This window comes from Rhopalosiphum padi, chromosome 4 (assembly GCF_020882245.1).
Source record: "Rhopalosiphum padi isolate XX-2018 chromosome 4, ASM2088224v1, whole genome shotgun sequence".
In the NCBI taxonomy this organism is placed as follows: Eukaryota; Metazoa; Arthropoda; class Insecta; order Hemiptera; family Aphididae; genus Rhopalosiphum; species Rhopalosiphum padi.
Window position 1 is genome coordinate 2,971,526 of NC_083600.1, and position 19,953 is coordinate 2,991,478.

The 19,953-nt window shown below is 27.3% G+C and overlaps 2 protein-coding genes across 4 annotated transcripts in view; both read left to right on the top strand.

The window, feature by feature from the left end:
• Positions 1 to 2,319: 2,319 nt before the first annotated feature.
• LOC132929790 (uncharacterized) overlaps positions 2,320 to 19,953 on the top strand; it is a 44,828-nt gene continuing 27,194 nt past the window's right edge. Inside the window, exons 1-9 of one of the 3 annotated variants that reach the window (XM_060995355.1) lie at positions 2,320 to 2,454; positions 4,071 to 4,244; positions 5,468 to 5,640; positions 18,164 to 18,299; positions 18,410 to 18,543; positions 18,600 to 18,731; positions 18,961 to 19,026; positions 19,100 to 19,291; positions 19,366 to 19,603. In XM_060995355.1, the coding sequence (XP_060851338.1) occupies positions 2,385 to 2,454; positions 4,071 to 4,244; positions 5,468 to 5,640; positions 18,164 to 18,299; positions 18,410 to 18,543; positions 18,600 to 18,731; positions 18,961 to 19,026; positions 19,100 to 19,288 (1,074 nt within the window). In that variant the 5' untranslated portion in view covers positions 2,320 to 2,384 and the 3' untranslated portion in view covers positions 19,289 to 19,291; positions 19,366 to 19,603. Of the gene's footprint in view, positions 2,455 to 4,070; positions 4,245 to 5,467; positions 5,641 to 18,163; positions 18,300 to 18,409; positions 18,544 to 18,599; positions 18,732 to 18,960; positions 19,027 to 19,099; positions 19,604 to 19,953 lie in introns of those variants that run through there. The other 2 variants (XM_060995354.1, XM_060995353.1) reach the window with 2 other exon arrangements.
• Positions 8,245 to 13,264, top strand: LOC132929814 (uncharacterized). Its single transcript, XM_060995392.1, has 4 exons — positions 8,245 to 9,196; positions 10,114 to 10,837; positions 11,283 to 12,340; positions 12,950 to 13,264. The coding sequence occupies exons 1-4, from the start codon at positions 8,768 to 8,770 to the stop codon at positions 12,998 to 13,000; spliced, it is 2,262 nt and encodes a 753-aa protein (XP_060851375.1). The 5' UTR covers positions 8,245 to 8,767; the 3' UTR covers positions 13,001 to 13,264.

The following is a 19,953-nucleotide window of genomic DNA, read 5'->3' on the forward strand; positions in this document are numbered from 1 at the left end:
ATTTAGAATATTTAAAGCAACTGTGTGCAAATTATTTTGCTAATAAATTAAAATAGGTAGGTACGGTAAAGAGGTAATAACATTAAAAAAAGATATAAAATAAAATAGTAAAAAATAAAAAATTGTTTATCATAACTTTTGATACAGGTTGATTCAGACAGCACTAAACCCGCAAACGCGGGAAGGAAAACAATATTTTGATTTACGGTAGACTTTGGTTGTATTTTATACCCACAAATGATTTTTATATAATATGGTGGACAATTTTATTACAAGTATTGAAAATTCGTCTGCGCATATGATTCACAAAAAATAGTAAATGTACGCATACGATTAACGCCTGAATATACAATATATATATGTATTTATTTACTATTTAGATATATTTATATTTTCCTTAACACTTTTTCAACAGATTTATGGCTGACAGTAATTTTTACTGGTAGGTTGAAACAAGTTTTTTATTGAAAAGCAATCGGTAGTCTACTTTTAATTGAAGATAAAGCTACTCATTTCCGCTGTAAAAAAAAGTAAAAATTCTAAATCACAAGTTTTCATTTAATATCCTGTGTTAATTTATTAATGATTAAGTACTTTATAAACAAAAAAACAATGTTTCAATTTAATGTTTATTTTTATTTATTTGTATTTATGCACTCATTCACGCCGAACGGCTTTTATAACAGTATAGATAAAAATATTATAGAACAAAGTATTATGGTTCAGACAAAGTAAATATAAATTATAAGTAAATATAGTAATAATATAATTTATGTGTTAAAATTAAAAGCAAATATGATGTGTGTGTCTATATACGAAATTATTATTGGTTTTTATTAAACATTGACATCATTCTTATTAAAGGTGCATTTTTTGCAAAATTGCTTCGGTCTTAAGGATTATAAAAGAAATCTCTATTACGGGTATTACCAGGCATGCGAATGCTCAGTCGTTCCAATAATCGAGGTGCTTCGATCTTACCATCAATCAATGATTGAATTAAACTACAACTACAATTGATGTGACGTTCAGAAAGTGCCTTGAAACAAATCCTTAATTTTACTATAATTATGAGGAGGATGTGTGACATTGAGGCTGTGCCCTGCGAAACTTTTGAAGCAGTTTTGGACTCTATCAAGTCTGTACATTTTACTCTTTGTGTAAGGAGACCAGACTACAACTCCGTACTCCAAGAGTGATATTATATGAGAGTTGTAGAGTACAGAAAGGCATTTTGGGTTATCAAAGTTTGAAAAATGTCTTCTAATAAAGCTGAGAACGCGTAGTGCTTTACCAGCAACAGAATCAATGTGTGGAAGAAAATCTAGTGATGGAACATAAATAAATCCGAGGTCTTTTACTTGGTTAACGCGTTCAAGTGGTTGTCCGTTTAAACTGTAATCAAAATCGAGAATTATTCGAGAACGGTAGAAAGACATAATTTTGCACATTTTGTTTGTGTTCAGTGATAATCCGAAAATATTACACCAATTTGCAAATTTGTCTAAAACATTCTGAAGGATAATACAATCTTCTATAGCAGAAATAGAATAGAAGATTTTCGCATCATCTGCAAAGAGCGATGCCCGAGACGGTGTGATTATAGTGATCACGTTAGTGATGAAGATGTTAAATAGTAAGGGACCTAAATGGCTACCTTGTGGAACCCCAGATAACACCCGATAGTTTTTGGATGTTGTTGCAAAAAGGTTAATAAATTGATAGCGATCATGTAAATATGAAGTTAGCCAGGATAAGAAAAGTTCACCAACGCCAAGTCTATCTAATGTATAGACCAAAATAATAAATTATACGATTTGGTTAATAATTCGTGTACCTATAAGTTTTTGAATTTTTAGAAAAAATATTTTCGCTTTTGTTTCGACAAATTAATTACTGCAATAGATGATATAATATATATGTATAGTGTAAACTATCTATACTGAATTTTAAGGGACCAACAGATTTCTTACGTTATACTCGTTATAGAGAGTTTTTGTAATAACGAGGGCACAATAATTATATAATAGGTTATAAATCAAACTAACCATTATAATGTAATATTTACGTTATATAGAGTTTTTCGTTGTAAAGAGGTCTTACTGTATATTATATATGGTGTGGGAATTGATTATTTTACCAATGAAAATAGACTGTTATATTTTATTTTATTTTATTCAACTTTACCTACGTAAACATTATTGTATGTTTTGCTTATTTATTTATTTGTACAATTGTAAACAATTGTCATATTATGAATATTTCAAATACGACTACAATATGCATAATTTATAAAATATTTCACGTTAGTTTAATACCAACAATTGTGTTTTACATTATAACTATAAACTAAATTATATTGTATGATTCGATAAAAAAGTAAAATGAAATATTTTATATTAATTATGAGTTTAGTTCTTCTAATGGAATGGAACACTTATGATGCCAACGCAGGTAGAATATTGACATATTGTTAAACAAAATACATAATTATATACTTGAAAATGCATTTATTATATTACATAATAATAAAATAAAATATTAACTTATGTAGGTAAGTACTTACTATTTAGTACCAACGCTTTATCCATTTTATTCTTATTAATATTAATATATATTATTAGTTTTTTATTATATACATATTACGACCCGTATTATTTGTCGTCAACCGGTCCAATCTCACACATGCACATTACACAACACATAAAAATATAATATGTATTTGTGAATTATATTTTATATGGACTATTATTATCTATAACTATAATGTGGATTATAATAATATGATATCGTTTTGATTGTCAAACGCCCAAATACGAAACCATATAAAATTCTTACATTTAATAAGTTTGGCATTTGTCCGAATCATCTTATATTATTTTATAATGTTGCAGGTGTGCGTGCTGCTATTAATGCTGTTATTCTAACGTTATATTATATTATAATTTTTGAGTACTCGAATTACCATGATTTGGTTTTAATTATTATATTATTATAAGTATTGGAAGTGTCCGAATCCCATTTTATATATTTTTTTTATTCTCGTGGCCTGAGAGGCGTTAATCGCCACCGTTATTTAATACACTCATATTTGCGAATTTAATAACAATATTATTACTTATATATTTATCATTTCTTATGGCTACATTTTACCAGCTCTCCAAAATTTTGTGTTTATTTATTTATTTTATTATTATTATTGTTGTTATTATTATTATTATTATTATTATTTTTACTTATTAGTTATTATTGTATTTACATGCTATATTGTTGTGTTTAAAAGAGACATCCTATTTTAGAACCATTTATTAGTTGAGGCAGAATCCAGAAGGTCTAAAACATCGTTATATATGAAAATCCTATTCAGAGTGAGAAATTTTGGATGTTATTCGTACAAATTAAAAATAACACAATAATTAGTTTAAATATTTTGAACACGTAATTGCGTGTTAACTTATGGAAAATACAATAATTTCACCTTCAGCATAATTTCAAGTATCATAAAATATTTTTAAATTACCACAAAATAACAACTAAATGATTATTCTTTGTTAAAATATCTAAATTTTTCAAAATTAGTAGATACATCAAATATCTACAATCACGAATCACAAGATTTTATATTCTTAAAATATTGGAGTTTCGATAAAACAAATTTTTAGCAGAATTGTTTTAAATGTTCAAGCATAATATATACAGGTTGAATATTTGATAAATTTTAATCTACAAATATATTTGTAAGCTTTCGTGATTTTGACAAATTTAGTTGAAATTTGAAATTTCGATGCTTATAAAAACTGTCTAGCATTATGATCAAGAATAAGTTTTTTTCAGTATTTAAAAAAAATTCTTAAATTATATACATATAGTTATTATAAGATTAAAATTAATTGTTCGATAATTGAGACACAGTGAGAGGTTTCCACGATTTTTACTCCATTTATACTTTCATTAAAATATCCATTATCCCACGAAGAAGTCTTGAGACATAATTTTTATAAAAAAAATAAGATTTATATTTATATTTATTACACTATGTAATATATGAAATTATAATTTTAACTTTTCAGAACTTGGAATAGCACCATGTATGTATGTAGGTGGTTATGATCCAGATGACTACTACTGTCCAAAAGGACCCATGATGCCTATTTGGTTACCAACAAATTGTACTTCATTTGTTTATGATGCTGGAATAGTGTTTAATGATCCATCTACCGATGGTTTAAGTGAAGAGAATAATAGTAAGTTAAAACTGTTATTGATATCGTATAACTATTAATTGTGTTATAAGCCAAAGTCGGATACTGTAAACTAGGAGTTGCATAATTCAAATTCCGAGCAGAGCAATGTATATTTTGATTTTATCATGAAGTGTTTTTTTATGTGGATTAGTATACGATATTATGTTGTCGATAAAATATTTGATTTTCAAAAATGGGATGGTTTTGGATATACAATTGAATCTAGTTTGTAATTATATAGTTCATACTTGAAACTTTATAATCGTGAAAACAAAATACACAAATTGTTACATTAATCCAATTCTTGACAAATTAACTTTATTTCTTTGATGTAACTTAATAATGAATAACGGCAGATGATTATGTTATATAATGTTTTTATTTATGTTAAAAAGTTAAAAATATTTTTTTATGTTTAAACTAATTTATAATATAAATATATGAAATTTAAAATTTTTTTTTTTTATAAATATCCATTAAAATATTTTTATAATCAGAAATGTGTAACAAATTAATACAACGCTCATCGTAAGTTTTTAATTTCTTAATTTCTCCAAATAACTACAATCACTATTTCAAACAATCAGTGATTCATTAATATAGTGGTGGCAATCATATACTTTAAAAATACAAAATCAACTGATGGTTATTTATTCTTTTAAAAAGAATGGTCAAAAACTTACCAGTATATAGTAAAATTTAAAATTACGCTAATAGAGTTATAAAATAATGACATTGCAAAACAAAAAATTGAAATTGAAATTTTCCTGAATATCATTAATTATGGATTTTTTTATTTAATTGTTTTAACGTTAAAATTGAATTTCATCTATTATATAATTTCAATCTATTATTCATTAAATTAATCAATTAAATTTGTATCAATTTCTAAACATAAATACATTTAATTTTATTACTAATAATTTTAGCTGCTATAAGTACTGAAATAAGTACAAACAAATACAAATTTGTAATCAGATTAATGAAAAATAGGTGTAATTACTCACGATCAATATACCAATCAGTTAATAGAATAATGCTTATACTATGTTATTTTAATTATATTTCTTTTATATTATTTGAAGAATAATGATCGTTTAAGATTATTTTCGGTATATAAAAGAAAGTGATCATATGATCATATTACTGAACAATCTACTATGATCTAAAACACTTGAATATATTTTTAATATAAATTAAAATAATTCTTTTTTAAATTGCAGATAATGTACAGGGTCTTTTAAGCACGCGTAGACCACTGTATTTATATATTAGTTATCTTAAGACACAATGTTCAGCAGATGATGCAGATAATACATACCTCAGTATAGATAACATACAACACCATTTATATAACTACAATATAACGGGGTTTATTTTATTGAATTTCGAATTGGTATGTATCAACCTGTTAAGAAATAATAATTGTATAAACAAACATTATTTTTTTTAGATACACTAGATTTATATGAACAATTTTTTACTTAGCGACTTAAGGGGACGTTACACACACAATTTTCGAGCACGAATACATGACCACGCAAAATGGTAATAATTTGTGTTTTAAGTGATTTTAGAGAAAAAACACCTATTATAAAATCGAAAGAGGACAATATTTTGGAGACAATGACATATCCGTTTTTTAAAATAATGTTTTTTAAAAAAGTTATGACACATTAAAAATGTGAAAAATGTTATGTTTTAAACGTTTGAGTATTAGCTAAATATTTAATGTATTTTAAAATGGATATGTCATTGTCTCTAAAATATTGTCCTCTTTCGATTTTATAAAAGGTGTTTTTTCTCTAAAATCACTTTAAACACAAATTTTTACTATTTTCCGTAGACGTGTTTTAATGTCTTACGTTCGAATTTAGGTACCGACGTGTGCTGCTTCGATGGCTATAGCGGCAGTGTTCAAGAACATTGCTTATAACCCCACCTCACGTCCTTGCGTGATTGCTGTGACAAACCCGGTTTTCTTATCGCAGCCGCATAATATTGTATAATTACGAGAACTATTTTTAATCATGAAATTATTATTGCCACTTCCTCAATATTATCAATTTATTATGGAACACATTATTATAGCGAGTTGCTCAACAAATTATAATTAATTTAGTCTCAGCTCCTGTTTTTGACATTGCTAACATATGAAGTACGGTTACGACTTACGAACTTTAATTCGTATACCAGTTATACCTTTGTTTTTTTATTCAAGTTGCTTAAATTATAAATATGGCAAACAAATCAAAAAAAATTAAACATGTGAGTCGGAGAAAATTAACTCGTTCTCTGATTTTAAAACGATATAATAAAACCAAAAGGTAAGTCGTAAGTCTACTGAATTATTGTTAGGTACATATTTTATGTTATGTACACAATTTTCAAATTATAAAAATTGATGTGTGTAACATGACTAACATGTTTTGTTTTATTTTTGTTTATAATAAGTAAATAAAGTATAGTAGTTTTTTTTAGATTCTGAACGGAGTGAAGAGTGACGAATGTATTGAATTTACAATGATGTGTTTTAATTTTTATTTTTTTTTAATTTTTGTGTACACCAGGGCCTAAAATATATATATTTAAATAATGAATTTAGGAATTTCAACACATATAACTTCTTATGACAATCTTACGACAAACTTTGTGCACTACGAAAAATAAAAATGTGCACCTGTGTGTCCCGACCATTTCAATAAAATACAATTTCACTTTAAAAATAGTTAAAATTGTAATCGTATTATAGCAGTTTACTAAACAAAAATTATCACATACTCTAGATATTCATTCTAATGACCAACAGTACTACTAAATTATAATTTGTAAACAGAGAGAGTAAAATAAATATTTATTTGGCGCTTATTTTATTGTTTCCGGTGTTTATAAATGAAAATTTCACTAAACACGCATTATGCATAAATCCAAATTTTGACTTACCCAAACTTGGTCAATTTTGTAAATAGAAAAAAACTTTTTGTACAAAATTTAAAATGTATCTAAAAATGTATATTAAAGTACTTCTTATCACCTCCTAAAAACCCATTTCAATACAAAGTCATCCACCTTAGATATTTTGTGTTACCTTAAATTGTGATCATACTGTATTATGAGAAAATGAATTGTAAATACACCATTTCCCCCAAAACTATAAGGAATTATAAATTCAAATTTAAAAATATGTACTACGGAAAATCAGAAAAAATAGTCACTCAATTTAAGTTTATCCTAACCGTGGTAGTGTGTGAATACGAAATAACAATATACAGTTTACCATTATCAAACGACCAAATTCCTACATTATAAACATTATATTTTTGATATAAATACGGCTGAGGGGGGGGGGGGGTTATCATAAGCATTGTTCTTATTGCCATTAAAAAATAATCAAAAATCTTTAGTCACTATTTTTTTTATAGGCATAGAAAGTTCATATTTTGACGAAAATTTGAAGTTATTTTGTAGTTGAAAATTTTAAGTATTTATACCTAAGGTTTTAAAATTTGATACAATATTTCCCATGCGTCTTTCTTCAAATAACTGTAAAAAAACTCTTCTGACTAACTAAAACAAAAAAATTTTATAGGCGTTTGAAATTTATACTTTTACGAAATCACGTAAAATAACGACTTAGCGTCAAACGATTTTTGATATTGGTTTTTATAAAAAAATTATAAGTCGTAGAAACTCAAAACTTCTACCAGTTGTTTATAGTGACATTTTCTTCACATAGTTTATTTTTCAAAATATTTCGTTAAATTTTCAGCTATTTATAGGTGTTTGAAATATTCGATTTTTTTTGTTTTTATTTAAATGTCGATAAAATTTTCATGGCTAATAATTGAAAATTTAATATAAGGATGTCCATAAGTTTTGCTTACAATAATTTTAAAAAAAAATCGAGCGTAAGTAAATTAAACAATTTTACGAGCGTCTAAATTTTATATTTTTACTAAGTATAATAAAAATTTAAAAATTTAAAAAATCACGCATAAAATAACGATTTACTATCAAACGGTTTTAGATACAAAATAAATTAATAAAATATCCTAGATTGACAAATCATCTCCGTTCAGAATTGTTTTTTTTTATACAATGATACATTGATACCTATATCATTGCATTCAAATTTAATACATCCATTATAGTGACCTACTCTATGACTGAGGTCCACTTCACCACTACTGTTCAGCAGAGCGATTTCCCGATTTTTTTTTTATTGCAGTTTTAATATTTGACGATACTTTGATTTAATTAAGAGACTGATTATACTTAAATATTATATACATACTACAATATTAGTATTGCGACCCTACTCAAAACTATCTAGTTGTATTCTATGCATTTTTTTTTATTCGTCTAGCATTGACACTCCTGATCAATTATACACAATTTCCGGTCAAAGTAATGTAGTCGAAACGTTATCTCCACCTGTAGTAGTGGACATTTTTACTTTTATCCGTGATATACAAAATGACCTTTGTGATCATGGATCATTATTTGGATGTTCATTCAAAGATATGGATATAATATCTGAAAAAAGAACTGGATTACAAAGTACGATCAGCTTTAAATGTAAGATGTGTGGACTTCATAAGTCTATTAAGACAGATAATTATGAAAGTTCAGGAGCACTAAATGTCAATGAGTGTGCGATTGTGGGTACTCTATCAGCTGGGGGAGGTTATAGTCACCTTTCACAAATATTTTCAGCTATAAACATTCCAGTTATGAATTTTAGTACCTACAGAGTCTATGAAAATAAAGTGACGGGCAATTTTGAAAAAGTTGCTTCTGAGATCATGCTAAGTGCAGCGATGGAGGAAAAAGCTTTAGCTATACAAAATGGCGATGTTGATAAAGATGGTGTTCCTTTATTAACAGTTATATGCGATGGCAGTTGGGGAAAGAGATCTTATAGAACTATGTATAATTCATCTTCTGGAACAGTAAGTTAAATTGAAATAATTAAATACCTATAAATATTATTAGTTTAGGCCTCAGAATTGAATGCATGTAGAAAGTATGCATACACTTATAGTTATTATAAGTATTGTGTCATGAAATTAATTTCAAGATTACTTTGCAATAAATCTAATAGCCCAAAAAAAAAATGTGCAAATGTAAAAACTTCTGAGCCCTGATTATTATATTACCTACATAGTGTACGATCAAAATTACTTATTATGCAATGTACTTATGTACAGATTATAAATACAGTAGACGCCGCTTATAAGACTCACTTCGGGACCAGCACAAAGTGAGTGTTATAACCGAATGAATGAATCTTATAGGTGAAGTGGAAAAAAAAATGAATTACGAATTTGTAAATTTTATTTTACTACATATTTTACTTTGGTTTTAATACTTTAACACATATTACATATTACATACTTTATTATTGAAATAAATTTAATAATCCTCATAAAAAAAACTAAAATTATAATAGGTAAATATTACATATAAAAATATTATAAAAATTATACATTAATAAATAATAAATATTTATATGTACAAATGTACAATGTACATATAATGTTCTTTATTATTTATTTTGAAAAATTATTTTTGAAAAAAATTTGTTATTTTATTTTGTTCTAATATTCCGAAAATATACTGTTCGTATTCGTATTGTATACCTGCGATAAAAATTATTATACGTTATAAGGTACCAACAGAAACTAGAAATAATCAACACGAATATTTTTTAATACCAATTTATTTCTAAATTATAACCAAAAAAATTGATTTTGAGTCTAATAAGCGACTGAACCTTATATCCGTGAGTCTTATAAGCGGCATCTACTTTAATAAATATTCTCGAATAATAATAATAATAATAATAAAAACATTTAATGGTTTTTAGGCTGCTATAATTGGTCAACGAACCAAGAAAGTATTGTTTATGGGCGTTCGAAACAAATACTGTCTTGTTTGCGCCAGAGCATCAAATTCCAATAAAGAACCATCAGAGCATGTCTGTTTTAAAAACTGGGACGATGGCCAAAGTTCTTCAGCTATGGAAGCTTCTATTATTGTTGAAGGTTTTAAAACTAGTGAAGCCATGTACGGTGTTCGATATGCTAAATTTATAGGAGATGGGGACAGTAATGTATATAAAAAAATTTTAGAGCAAAGACCCTATAAAGATCTTACGGTACAAAAGGTAGAATGTAGAAACCATTTATACAGAAATTTTTGTAATAAATTAAGGGATATTGCAAAAAACAGAAGATTCTTTGGTGAATTTCGAAATGCCTTAAATGGAAATGTATTTCGACTTAGAAATGCTGTTGCTAAAGCCGTAAAATTTAGAAAAATATCTAATGACATTGCTGGTCTAAGAAGAGATATTGAAAATGCTTCTTATCATGTTTTTGGAAACCATAATAAATGTGATTCATATTATTGTCAAGGGCCAAAAGAAAATGAGATAAATAAGGTTCCAGAAATGGAAAAAAATGGTATATTTGGAGAGATAATGACAACAATAAGAAGATACTTATTAGTACAATCTAAATCACTCATTCGGGACTTGGACAGTAATATTGTTGAAAGTTATAATGCAATCGTAGCTAAATGTATTTCAGGTAAGCCCTCGTATTTTGAATTTTCTAATATCTTATTTTATTTTCTAATACCTACAGTAATTTCTTGTAGAGTAACACCAAAAACCAAAATCGATTTTGCGTAAAACCGCTCAGAATAAAAATAAAAATAAAATGTCGGGTTGGTTAGGTCTTCCTGTCACTTTGTATATTAAAATAATTATTTTTTATATAGTGTGATGCATCATACATATCTCATAAATGTTGATTAAGTAAAATTTGGGTATTTATCGTATTTTAGATTTTTTAATAATTTTATAATATTTTTGAACTAAAATGATTTTTTTGTGTGTGTAATTGTTATGACACTTTTAATCTGTATATATCTATATTTCAGCTTTAATTTATAATAAAGCAGTAATAAAATAATACATATTTGCTATTTTAGCACTATTTTATTATAATATGTCAACATTACTTTTTATAGGTAAAAGAATAAATTACTCGTTGAGGCAATCATACACGGGACGGTGTAATGTTGCCACAGTGACATACAATGCAAAAAAAACAGTTTATGCTTACCACAAACTTATCCACAATAAGAGTCCTGGAATTTTCACTAAAAGAAAAGAAGAAAGGATAATATTAGCAGCGCAGGCGACGTCTTCAAGAAGACGTGGTTTAATACGTAGACAGTTATTTCCAGCAAATAAGACAGTAGGACGTTCAGATCCTTCTTATGGGGATAATTCTGAAAAACCAGATATGGCAGAGAATGACTTTGAAGCTGAAAAAGAAAAAATCCTTTCTTCGTTACTTCTGAACGAAGAAGAAAGGACAATTTTAGAACGTGAAACTGTAGATCAGAGTCTATCAAACAAGTGGGTAGACCGAAGAAGGAAAATGCTCACCGCCTCTAATTTTGGTAAAATTATCAAAATGAGACAAACCACAACCTGTCAGAGTTTTGTTCAAAATCATTTGTTTGGTGGAGTGACTACAACTGCCATGGAGTATGGAAAATCGAATGAAGAAACAGCACTGAGAGTACTAGAACGTATTTTAAATGTACAAATTACTAAATGTGGTATTTTTGTGGACAGTGAAAATCCATTCTTAGGAGCTACTCCAGATGGTCTAATTGGTAACGACGGAATAGTTGAGGTAAAATGTCCTTCATCGGCAGAACATTTAACGCCAGAAGAAGGTATCATACAAAAAAAAATAACATTTTGGATGTTAAACAAATCTGGAGAAATTAGCGGAATTAATAAAAAACATAACTGGTATTTTCAAGTGCAAGGCCAACTAAATGTGTGTCAAAAAAGCTTTTGCCAGTTTGCAGTTTGGACTCCTAAAGGCATTAAAATTGAAAAAATCGAACGTGATGAAGTGTTGTGGAAAAGTATGATGGTAGAAAAATTAAAATATTTTTATCTCAACTGTATACTGCCAGAACTAGCCGACAGTCGATTTTTAAGGTCAATGCCGATAAGGAATCCAAAAGAAATAATAGATGCACAAGAAAAAAAATTGAAAAGAAAGGTAAAATTAATTTTCATATTTTTAACAATAAAACAGACCAGGGCTTGAAATCGAAATACAAATTTTTGATTTCAATTTCAATTTTGCTTATCGATATTAGTTTTTTCTGATTTCAATTTTAAAATAATACATAGATTTTGTGTTTTTATGATTTTTTTATTTATGCAGAATATCGATTTAATTATATTATGATTTCGATTTTATATACAATTTTCTTTTTTTCGATTTTAGTTTACGTTTATGTATACTATATAGTATATTGTCTATATTACTATATTAGTATAATACTATATTGTAAATATTTTATCATTCTAATTTCTAAAAAAACAAAATATATAGATGGCTGCTGTATGCCTGAACACTTTTGAATTTTAAAATTTAAAATCGATTTGATTGTGATTATGATTTTGATTTTTATATAAATTATCGATTTAAACTTTTTTCAATTTTAATATAAATTTTGAAAATCATTAACAAGCATTAACGATTTCGATATTACTTTTGATTTTTCAAAACAAATTTAACGATTTTTATCGATATTTAAAATCGATTTCAAGCCCCGAAACAAACAAATAAAATAATAATAAAATATTTTCTTTGTTTATTTAGGAAAACTTAAAGAACAAAATAAATGATGAACAAGATGTATCTACTAACTGAAATAATATAATATACCTAACTTTTGTTTATTCCTTATAAGTGTTTATAGATACCTACATAATTACGAGTACCTATGCATAATGCATATATATTATATTAATCCGTATGTTAATTAAAACGTGTAAAATAAATACATTTAAACCTATTATAAAAACTGTCCTAACTACCTATGTATTATAATAATATTTTTAACTTTTTAAGAGGATGTCAGCGCACTATATTTGTTTTCTCTCTGGCCCACGCGCAACATAGACAAAACGCATTTACGCATAATAATTTTTTCTATGTTTTAAGTAATCTTAGAGTAAAATCAACCATTACAAAAAAGATAAAAAATATTATAATATTTTTGAGGGACTGACATATCGATTTGTCTAAGTATTGTCTCAATACAATTTAAACATAATTTAAATGTACAACATATTTTTGTTTATTTTGAAAGTCGAATACAAAGTAAATAACAATAAAACATAAAATCAATATGTAATTCCCTCAAAAATATTATTCTCTATATTTTTTGGAATGGGTGATTTTACTCTAAGATTACTTAAAAACATAGGAAAAATGATTATACCTATGTAAATGCGTTTAGTCTGTGTTGCGAGTAGGCCAGAAACACAAAACAAATAGTGCGCTGACAGCCTCTCAATAACTTGATAAGTATAAATCACATTATTTTGTTTCATAATATTGTTATGCTCGATGTGCTAATACACATATTTAGGTAAACATCATGTTGAATCAATTATTTAGTTTACGAGCAATTTAGAAATATTTGAGCGACATGAAAATATCAAATACGCTACGCCGTTACGGTCAACTGCATTGACGAGAAAAACTCATTACGACCGTCCGTGAAATAATGACCTCTCCGCGACTACTGCGCGTGGACTCCGTCGAGTAGACAATGGGCGTGGTTCCGACCTGCCGAGACGGCGGCGATATGGAAAACAACGCCATCTCTGGAGCGTTGTATACGTTTTACTTTTACTGTAACGGCCCCTTAAGGGCACAAGAACCTTTTGGAGCCAGTGTTGAAATGACAGAATGATTTTAAAAAATTACATAACTTTATAGGTTGAATAAAAATGAAATTCAATTAAAAATTTGAAGTATTAATAAATTGTCATTGCTTTATTTTAAATCACGATTTGTTAAAAAATGCTTTATTCAAAAATCTTAATCGATAAAATTGATTTATCACAAAATGGAGAATTTATTTATAAATGTAAATCAACGAGTAAAATAAAACCAGTTTAACTCTAACCGTCAATTTCTATATTAAAACCAAAGTTTTTGAAATGTATTTATTTTAGATCGGCGTTTTAAAAAAAATGTATTGCAATAAAAATAGTCACAGACCCTTTGATAAAAATAAAAACATTCATAAATAATAAATTATATTAATAATTTTATTACTTAATATTCTAAATTAATTATACGTATTTTTATGATATAAAATTAGCTTAATAACACAGGTTAGGTTCATAAATGTAAATCTGATTCTTTTGAATCTTTAATAGTTTTTTATATTTTTTATTAGTGTACACACCAATAGAAAATATTTTTCACAAAAGAACATTGCCTAAAAAAATCATTAACGGTCTTATTGGTACTTTTGATATTTCCGGATAGTCTTTGACTTAAACACTATTGTGTATTTATATCTAATAGTATATTTTCTATTGCAATACATAAAATATATTGATATTTTCGTATATATAAAAAAATTTTAGAATATTTTAAACTTTGTAATGAATTTTTAAGACTGAGAATTTAGTTTTCTTCATTAACAAAAGATTTTTATTTATTCATAGTAAGATATATATATATTTAAATTACAAATCAAACAATTGTACTTACATTTACATATTATATAATATTATATAAGAATAAGAAAGAAGTAATTACACAAAATTGTTATTCCGCGACTTTATACAATGTGAAATCGAAATTAATATTTGATACCACGTATACTCACATTTATATAGGTATATGGTTCTATAATAATGATATACACTGGTATATATTGTTAATCGATGTTGTTGCAGACTAAAAAATAAAAAATGAATTACATAGTATATCGTATTTGAAGAGATATATTACGATTTTGATAACAAGAATATATATATATATATATATATTATGCGACGGCGTTGAATACGATAGCGAGTTATAACTGTATATAAATATAACGATACGGGTACGGTCGCGGCGACAGAAATCACATATATAGATATGTGACGCGGGTAGTGTACGTGATGCGATAATGACGGTAAATTGTGGCGCGGCGGAAAACACACTCTGACACGTCTTTAGTCGGCCGACTGCTTCTAGCCATCCAATCCGTCGTATAGAGGTCTATTGGAGACCACCGAGAGCTGCAGTAGGCGGAACTCCTTTTGCCCACGTCATTTTTTCGACCAAAAATGAAAAAATAGTTTCCTCTTTTCGCCTTCAAATAATTGTATTATTTTCGTCCACGGTTTCACGTTTTACATTTTGGAAACCACTGTCTCAAAATTTCTTGACTTACTATATTAATAACAATCAAAAACCCTTCGGTGCACTAGACCGGCCAGGCCGATAACAATATCTAGATGACAAATATAATTGATATAACATAATATATATATAATATAATTTAACGAATTTGATATCGATATGTAACACTCGTAACAGCTTTAATTTTAGTATGTCGTTCACTTTTGTGCCGAATAGTGTGATTGTGTTTTGTTTCGTGATTATAGTGACTACATTTTATAAAAATTGAATTTTTAGAAAGTAAAAGAGGTGGTCGTATGGTTCTTTACAATAATTTTAAGTACAATTTCGGATCGACTAATAAAAAAGACAACTCTACCCGTTGGAGATTTGTAACAAGAACGTGTGATGCAAAATTATTTACAAATAAAAATGATGCTTTTACTTCAGCAGTCGGAGAACACAATCATAATGAATTCGATAAATCGAATATTAATCGCCAAATAATAAACACAGCATGTAAACGAAAATCTTTAGAAGATCTCCATACAAGACCGAAAAAAATAATATTAAAAAAAATTGCTCAAAACGACGCATCATCATATTTAAACGTAGTTGATATAAAAAGGTAAAGGAACAATATGTATAAATCTCGTGCAAAAGTCCTCCCTCCTAACCCTACTAATATAAATGAAGTTCATCAGTATATTAACGCAACTGAAATAAACATTACAAGTGGTGAACATTTTGTATTGGATAACGATGAAAATAAAAATGTTATAATATTTTCCTGTGAAAAAAATTTACATTTCTTGAGCAATGTTAAAAACATATACGTCAATGGCACGTTAAAATATTCTGCAATATTTTTTGAACAAATGTTCACTATTCATGGATATAAAAATGGCCATTATGTACCATTAGTTTTTTGCCTATTAGTTGATAAATCGAAACATGCGTCATATGAATTTGTGTTTAAAAAAAAATCACCGAAAAATGTAATAGCCTTGGATTACGTTTATCGCCGTTAAAATGTATGGTTGATTTTGAATATGCGATACATAAAGCAATACAAATTGTTTGGCCAAATACGGAAATAATTGGATGCCGGTTTCATTTAACCCAATCATGGTGGAGAAATGTGCAAACATTTGGTTTGGCTACAGACGGCTACACACTATAAAGACGAGTCTTCAGATATTGGTAAGTGGATACACTACACGTTTGGTTTACTATTTTTAAATCCTGAAGAAGTAGGTGATTGTTATGTAGAAGATTTAATGAGTGACTATCTTGAAAATGAAAAACTACAAAAGTTCTGTGATTATTTAACTGATAACTATATATCCGACGAAAGTATGTTCCCACCAAAGCTTTGGGCAGCTAAATCATCAGAGTTAATCAGGACAACAAATGCATGCGAGTCATTTCACTCATTTTTTAACAAAAGTTTTTATAGTAATTCTCCACCAATTCATATGTGGTTGGCGGTGGTACAAGAAATCCAAACTGATGTTTATATTAAATTAAATAGTGGATATTAAATATCCACTTACAACACTTTCCCAAAGACAGACAAGTAAGAGAACGCCAATTAAAAAACGAAGAAAAAATTGAAAAGTACAATAGAGGAGAGTGGAGTCGGTATGAGTTCATTAAATCAATGGCATTCAATTGTAGAAAAAATGAAAATACAAATTAAATCCATAAATAACTTTTTTTTAACGAAGTCATAAAAATAAATATCAAATACCTAAAATATTATTTTATATTAACGAACTAGTGATCACTATTGATTATTATATAATTTATTTTATTATTGTGTAAAAAAAGATATAAGTATCTAAGTATAATATATATCAATTATAAATCTGTATATAAATTATGTAGATATGTCGTGCGTATTACCTACGTAATGTGTTAATTATTATTAATAATTGCCTATATATTTTTCTATTTTTTTTATTTGATTTTTATATGATTTTTTTAAAATTATTAATTTTGATTGCTATTAATATAGTCAGTCGAGAAATTTTGGGAAAGTGATTTCCATCCAAAATATAAAACGTGAAACCGTGGGCGAAAAGAATACAATTATTTGTAGGCGAAAAGAGGAAACTATTTTTCATTTTTGGTCGAAAAGAGGACGTGGGCTAAAAGAGGAAGGTCACTTTAGGGCAAAAGGAGTACCACCCGTAGGGAAGGTGGTTATCGAGTCGATACGGTGGGTCTTTTACCAATGTTCGATGGGTGGCGTCCGCGGTAGACGTGTAAGAGCGCACTCCCTAGTTTTTATCGTTTTCTAGCAATATGGTATAGAGGGCGGAAGGTGACATTAAGATGGACAGTATATAGTCTAACACCTTTTATCCACTGTTTTGGGCAATCAAAACATATTAATTGATGGCAACGAATTAATTAGTCGACTACCGTTCAAAACACATTGCCAATATGCGCGCTCTATTGTTAAATCTTAGCGTAAGATGATCGTAGTGCTGTGGGTTATACGCTGTTGGCGGTGGCGTTGTGTTCATTACAACTTACGTTCGCGGTGTCCACCATGTACACATGTGAACCCCCAGGAATCTACAAATCACATTTTAGAAAATGCTGTTCTAGAGAATACTTGGATTTTAAAATTGAAATGATACTGATAAAATTATTATGTTTTGTCTATAGAATTCAACCATTAATTGTGATGACAAATTAAAACAATATGTTGATTTGGTAAAACAAGGTACTTCTAGTCAAATTGGATTATATGTGAATGCAAAAGGAATGATAGATCATACTAATAATGCAATGGCACCGGGTTGTGAGTAGAATGGTTTAAGTAAATGTTTAATATATAACATATGATTAAGTTTATTTATTATTAAGTAACAATTTTATCCATGAAAAAATTATTTTCGTTTTGTTTGAAAGGGTTTGATTTTGAGAAGTTGAATAATCATATGGATTATTATATAATTGGATTTCACAAGTTTAATCCATGTAATGATCTGTATAAAGGTGGAACTGTTCCATTGAATGATATTCATAATAGCAACTATTCCTTGGTAAATTACTTATAGGTAGGTACCTAACTTCGCCTTGTAAATATTTTATTTTTCAGACAACATTTGCAAATGCTTTGAACAAATCAAAGATTGCCAAGGATAAAATTTATCTTCTATTTTCAGTAAATCCAGAAGTTAATGATACAACGACCGAAGATCTACCGATTTGCAGTGTGACATATCAAAAAGTATACAAATAATATTAATTCATTATTTTGATTCATTTACTAAAACGTTATTTGAAATTTATTAAAAAACGGCACAATTGGAGCTGGTTTTAATGACCTACATTAATACAACCTATGCATTAGGCAGGTGTTTATTGAATACAGATATAAATATGTTACGTATTTTAGTTATATGTGTAGGCACTTTTACTTTAAAAATATTCTAATTACATTTCTTTAACAATTTCAGTATTGTGAAAATGACCACTATAATAGATATTGGTGTGCTGATAATGCTGATTCATTGTATCAAAAAGTAATATTTTATAAAATATATTATTAAATATTATTTATGTAGGTACTTTAATATATTTTTTTTTATTTTATAGGGTAAATTTGCAAGAGACTTACATACAAAAGGAATAGTAGTAAAATTTATCGATACAATTGACCCAAGCTCAACATGTGACTGTAATAATCAAGATTCGTTTATATCATTTACGATGATGTTACGTGGTTATTTAAATGAAGACCCTATCAAAGACTGTGCCAAGTTAAATAATATTACTGATACATAAATAGTAATATTCATCTATTATAATATTTACTAACGTTTTATATTCATTGATCCATTATAGCAATTAATTTGTTATAGCTAAATACATATATTCATTCGTTGAACAACAGATTACTTTTATTCAAATGAGTAGTAAATGAAATTATGATCGCCTACGTAAGCATGGGCGTCATCATTTATATATTATATAAAAATATAAGCTCATAGTCGTCTGAATAATTTCTCGAGAAAGTTTAAGAGCATACATTTTTTTTAAATAGAATAAATAATAATTAAAATTGTATAATGTATAAATAAAATGAAGAACGCTCCAATATATTTATTTACTTCACTGATTTAAGCCATTGTAATGGAAAATGGCTCTAGCATATTGTCGAACTTAAAAAAGTCCTAACCGTTAACAATTTCTTCATCAATTGTCAAATACCCATAAATAGAGTGTATCACGATGCGTTCTTAGAAATGAAATAAATTGTGTGCTAATTAATATTTTCAAATTTGTTTTTTTCATAAAATTAATAGACACTTCCGCTACACGAATAATATATACTTTTTAATTTTCATTTTTTTGTACAGAAAATAAAAAAAAATTGAATTTTATTTAAATTACTTTGAAAAAATAACAGCCAATTTATAAACTTATTAATAAAAATGGTTTTAACGTAT

Coding starts and splice junctions, on each gene's coding strand:
- LOC132929814 (XM_060995392.1), top strand. CDS start 8,768: ATGGATATAATATCTGAAAAAAGAACTGGATTACAAAGTACGATCAGC. Junction 9,197..10,113: donor ATAATTCATCTTCTGGAACA/GTAAGTTAAATT, acceptor AATGGTTTTTAG/GCTGCTATAATTGGTCAACG. Junction 12,341..12,949: donor AAAAAAAATTGAAAAGAAAG/GTAAAATTAATT, acceptor TTGTTTATTTAG/GAAAACTTAAAGAACAAAAT.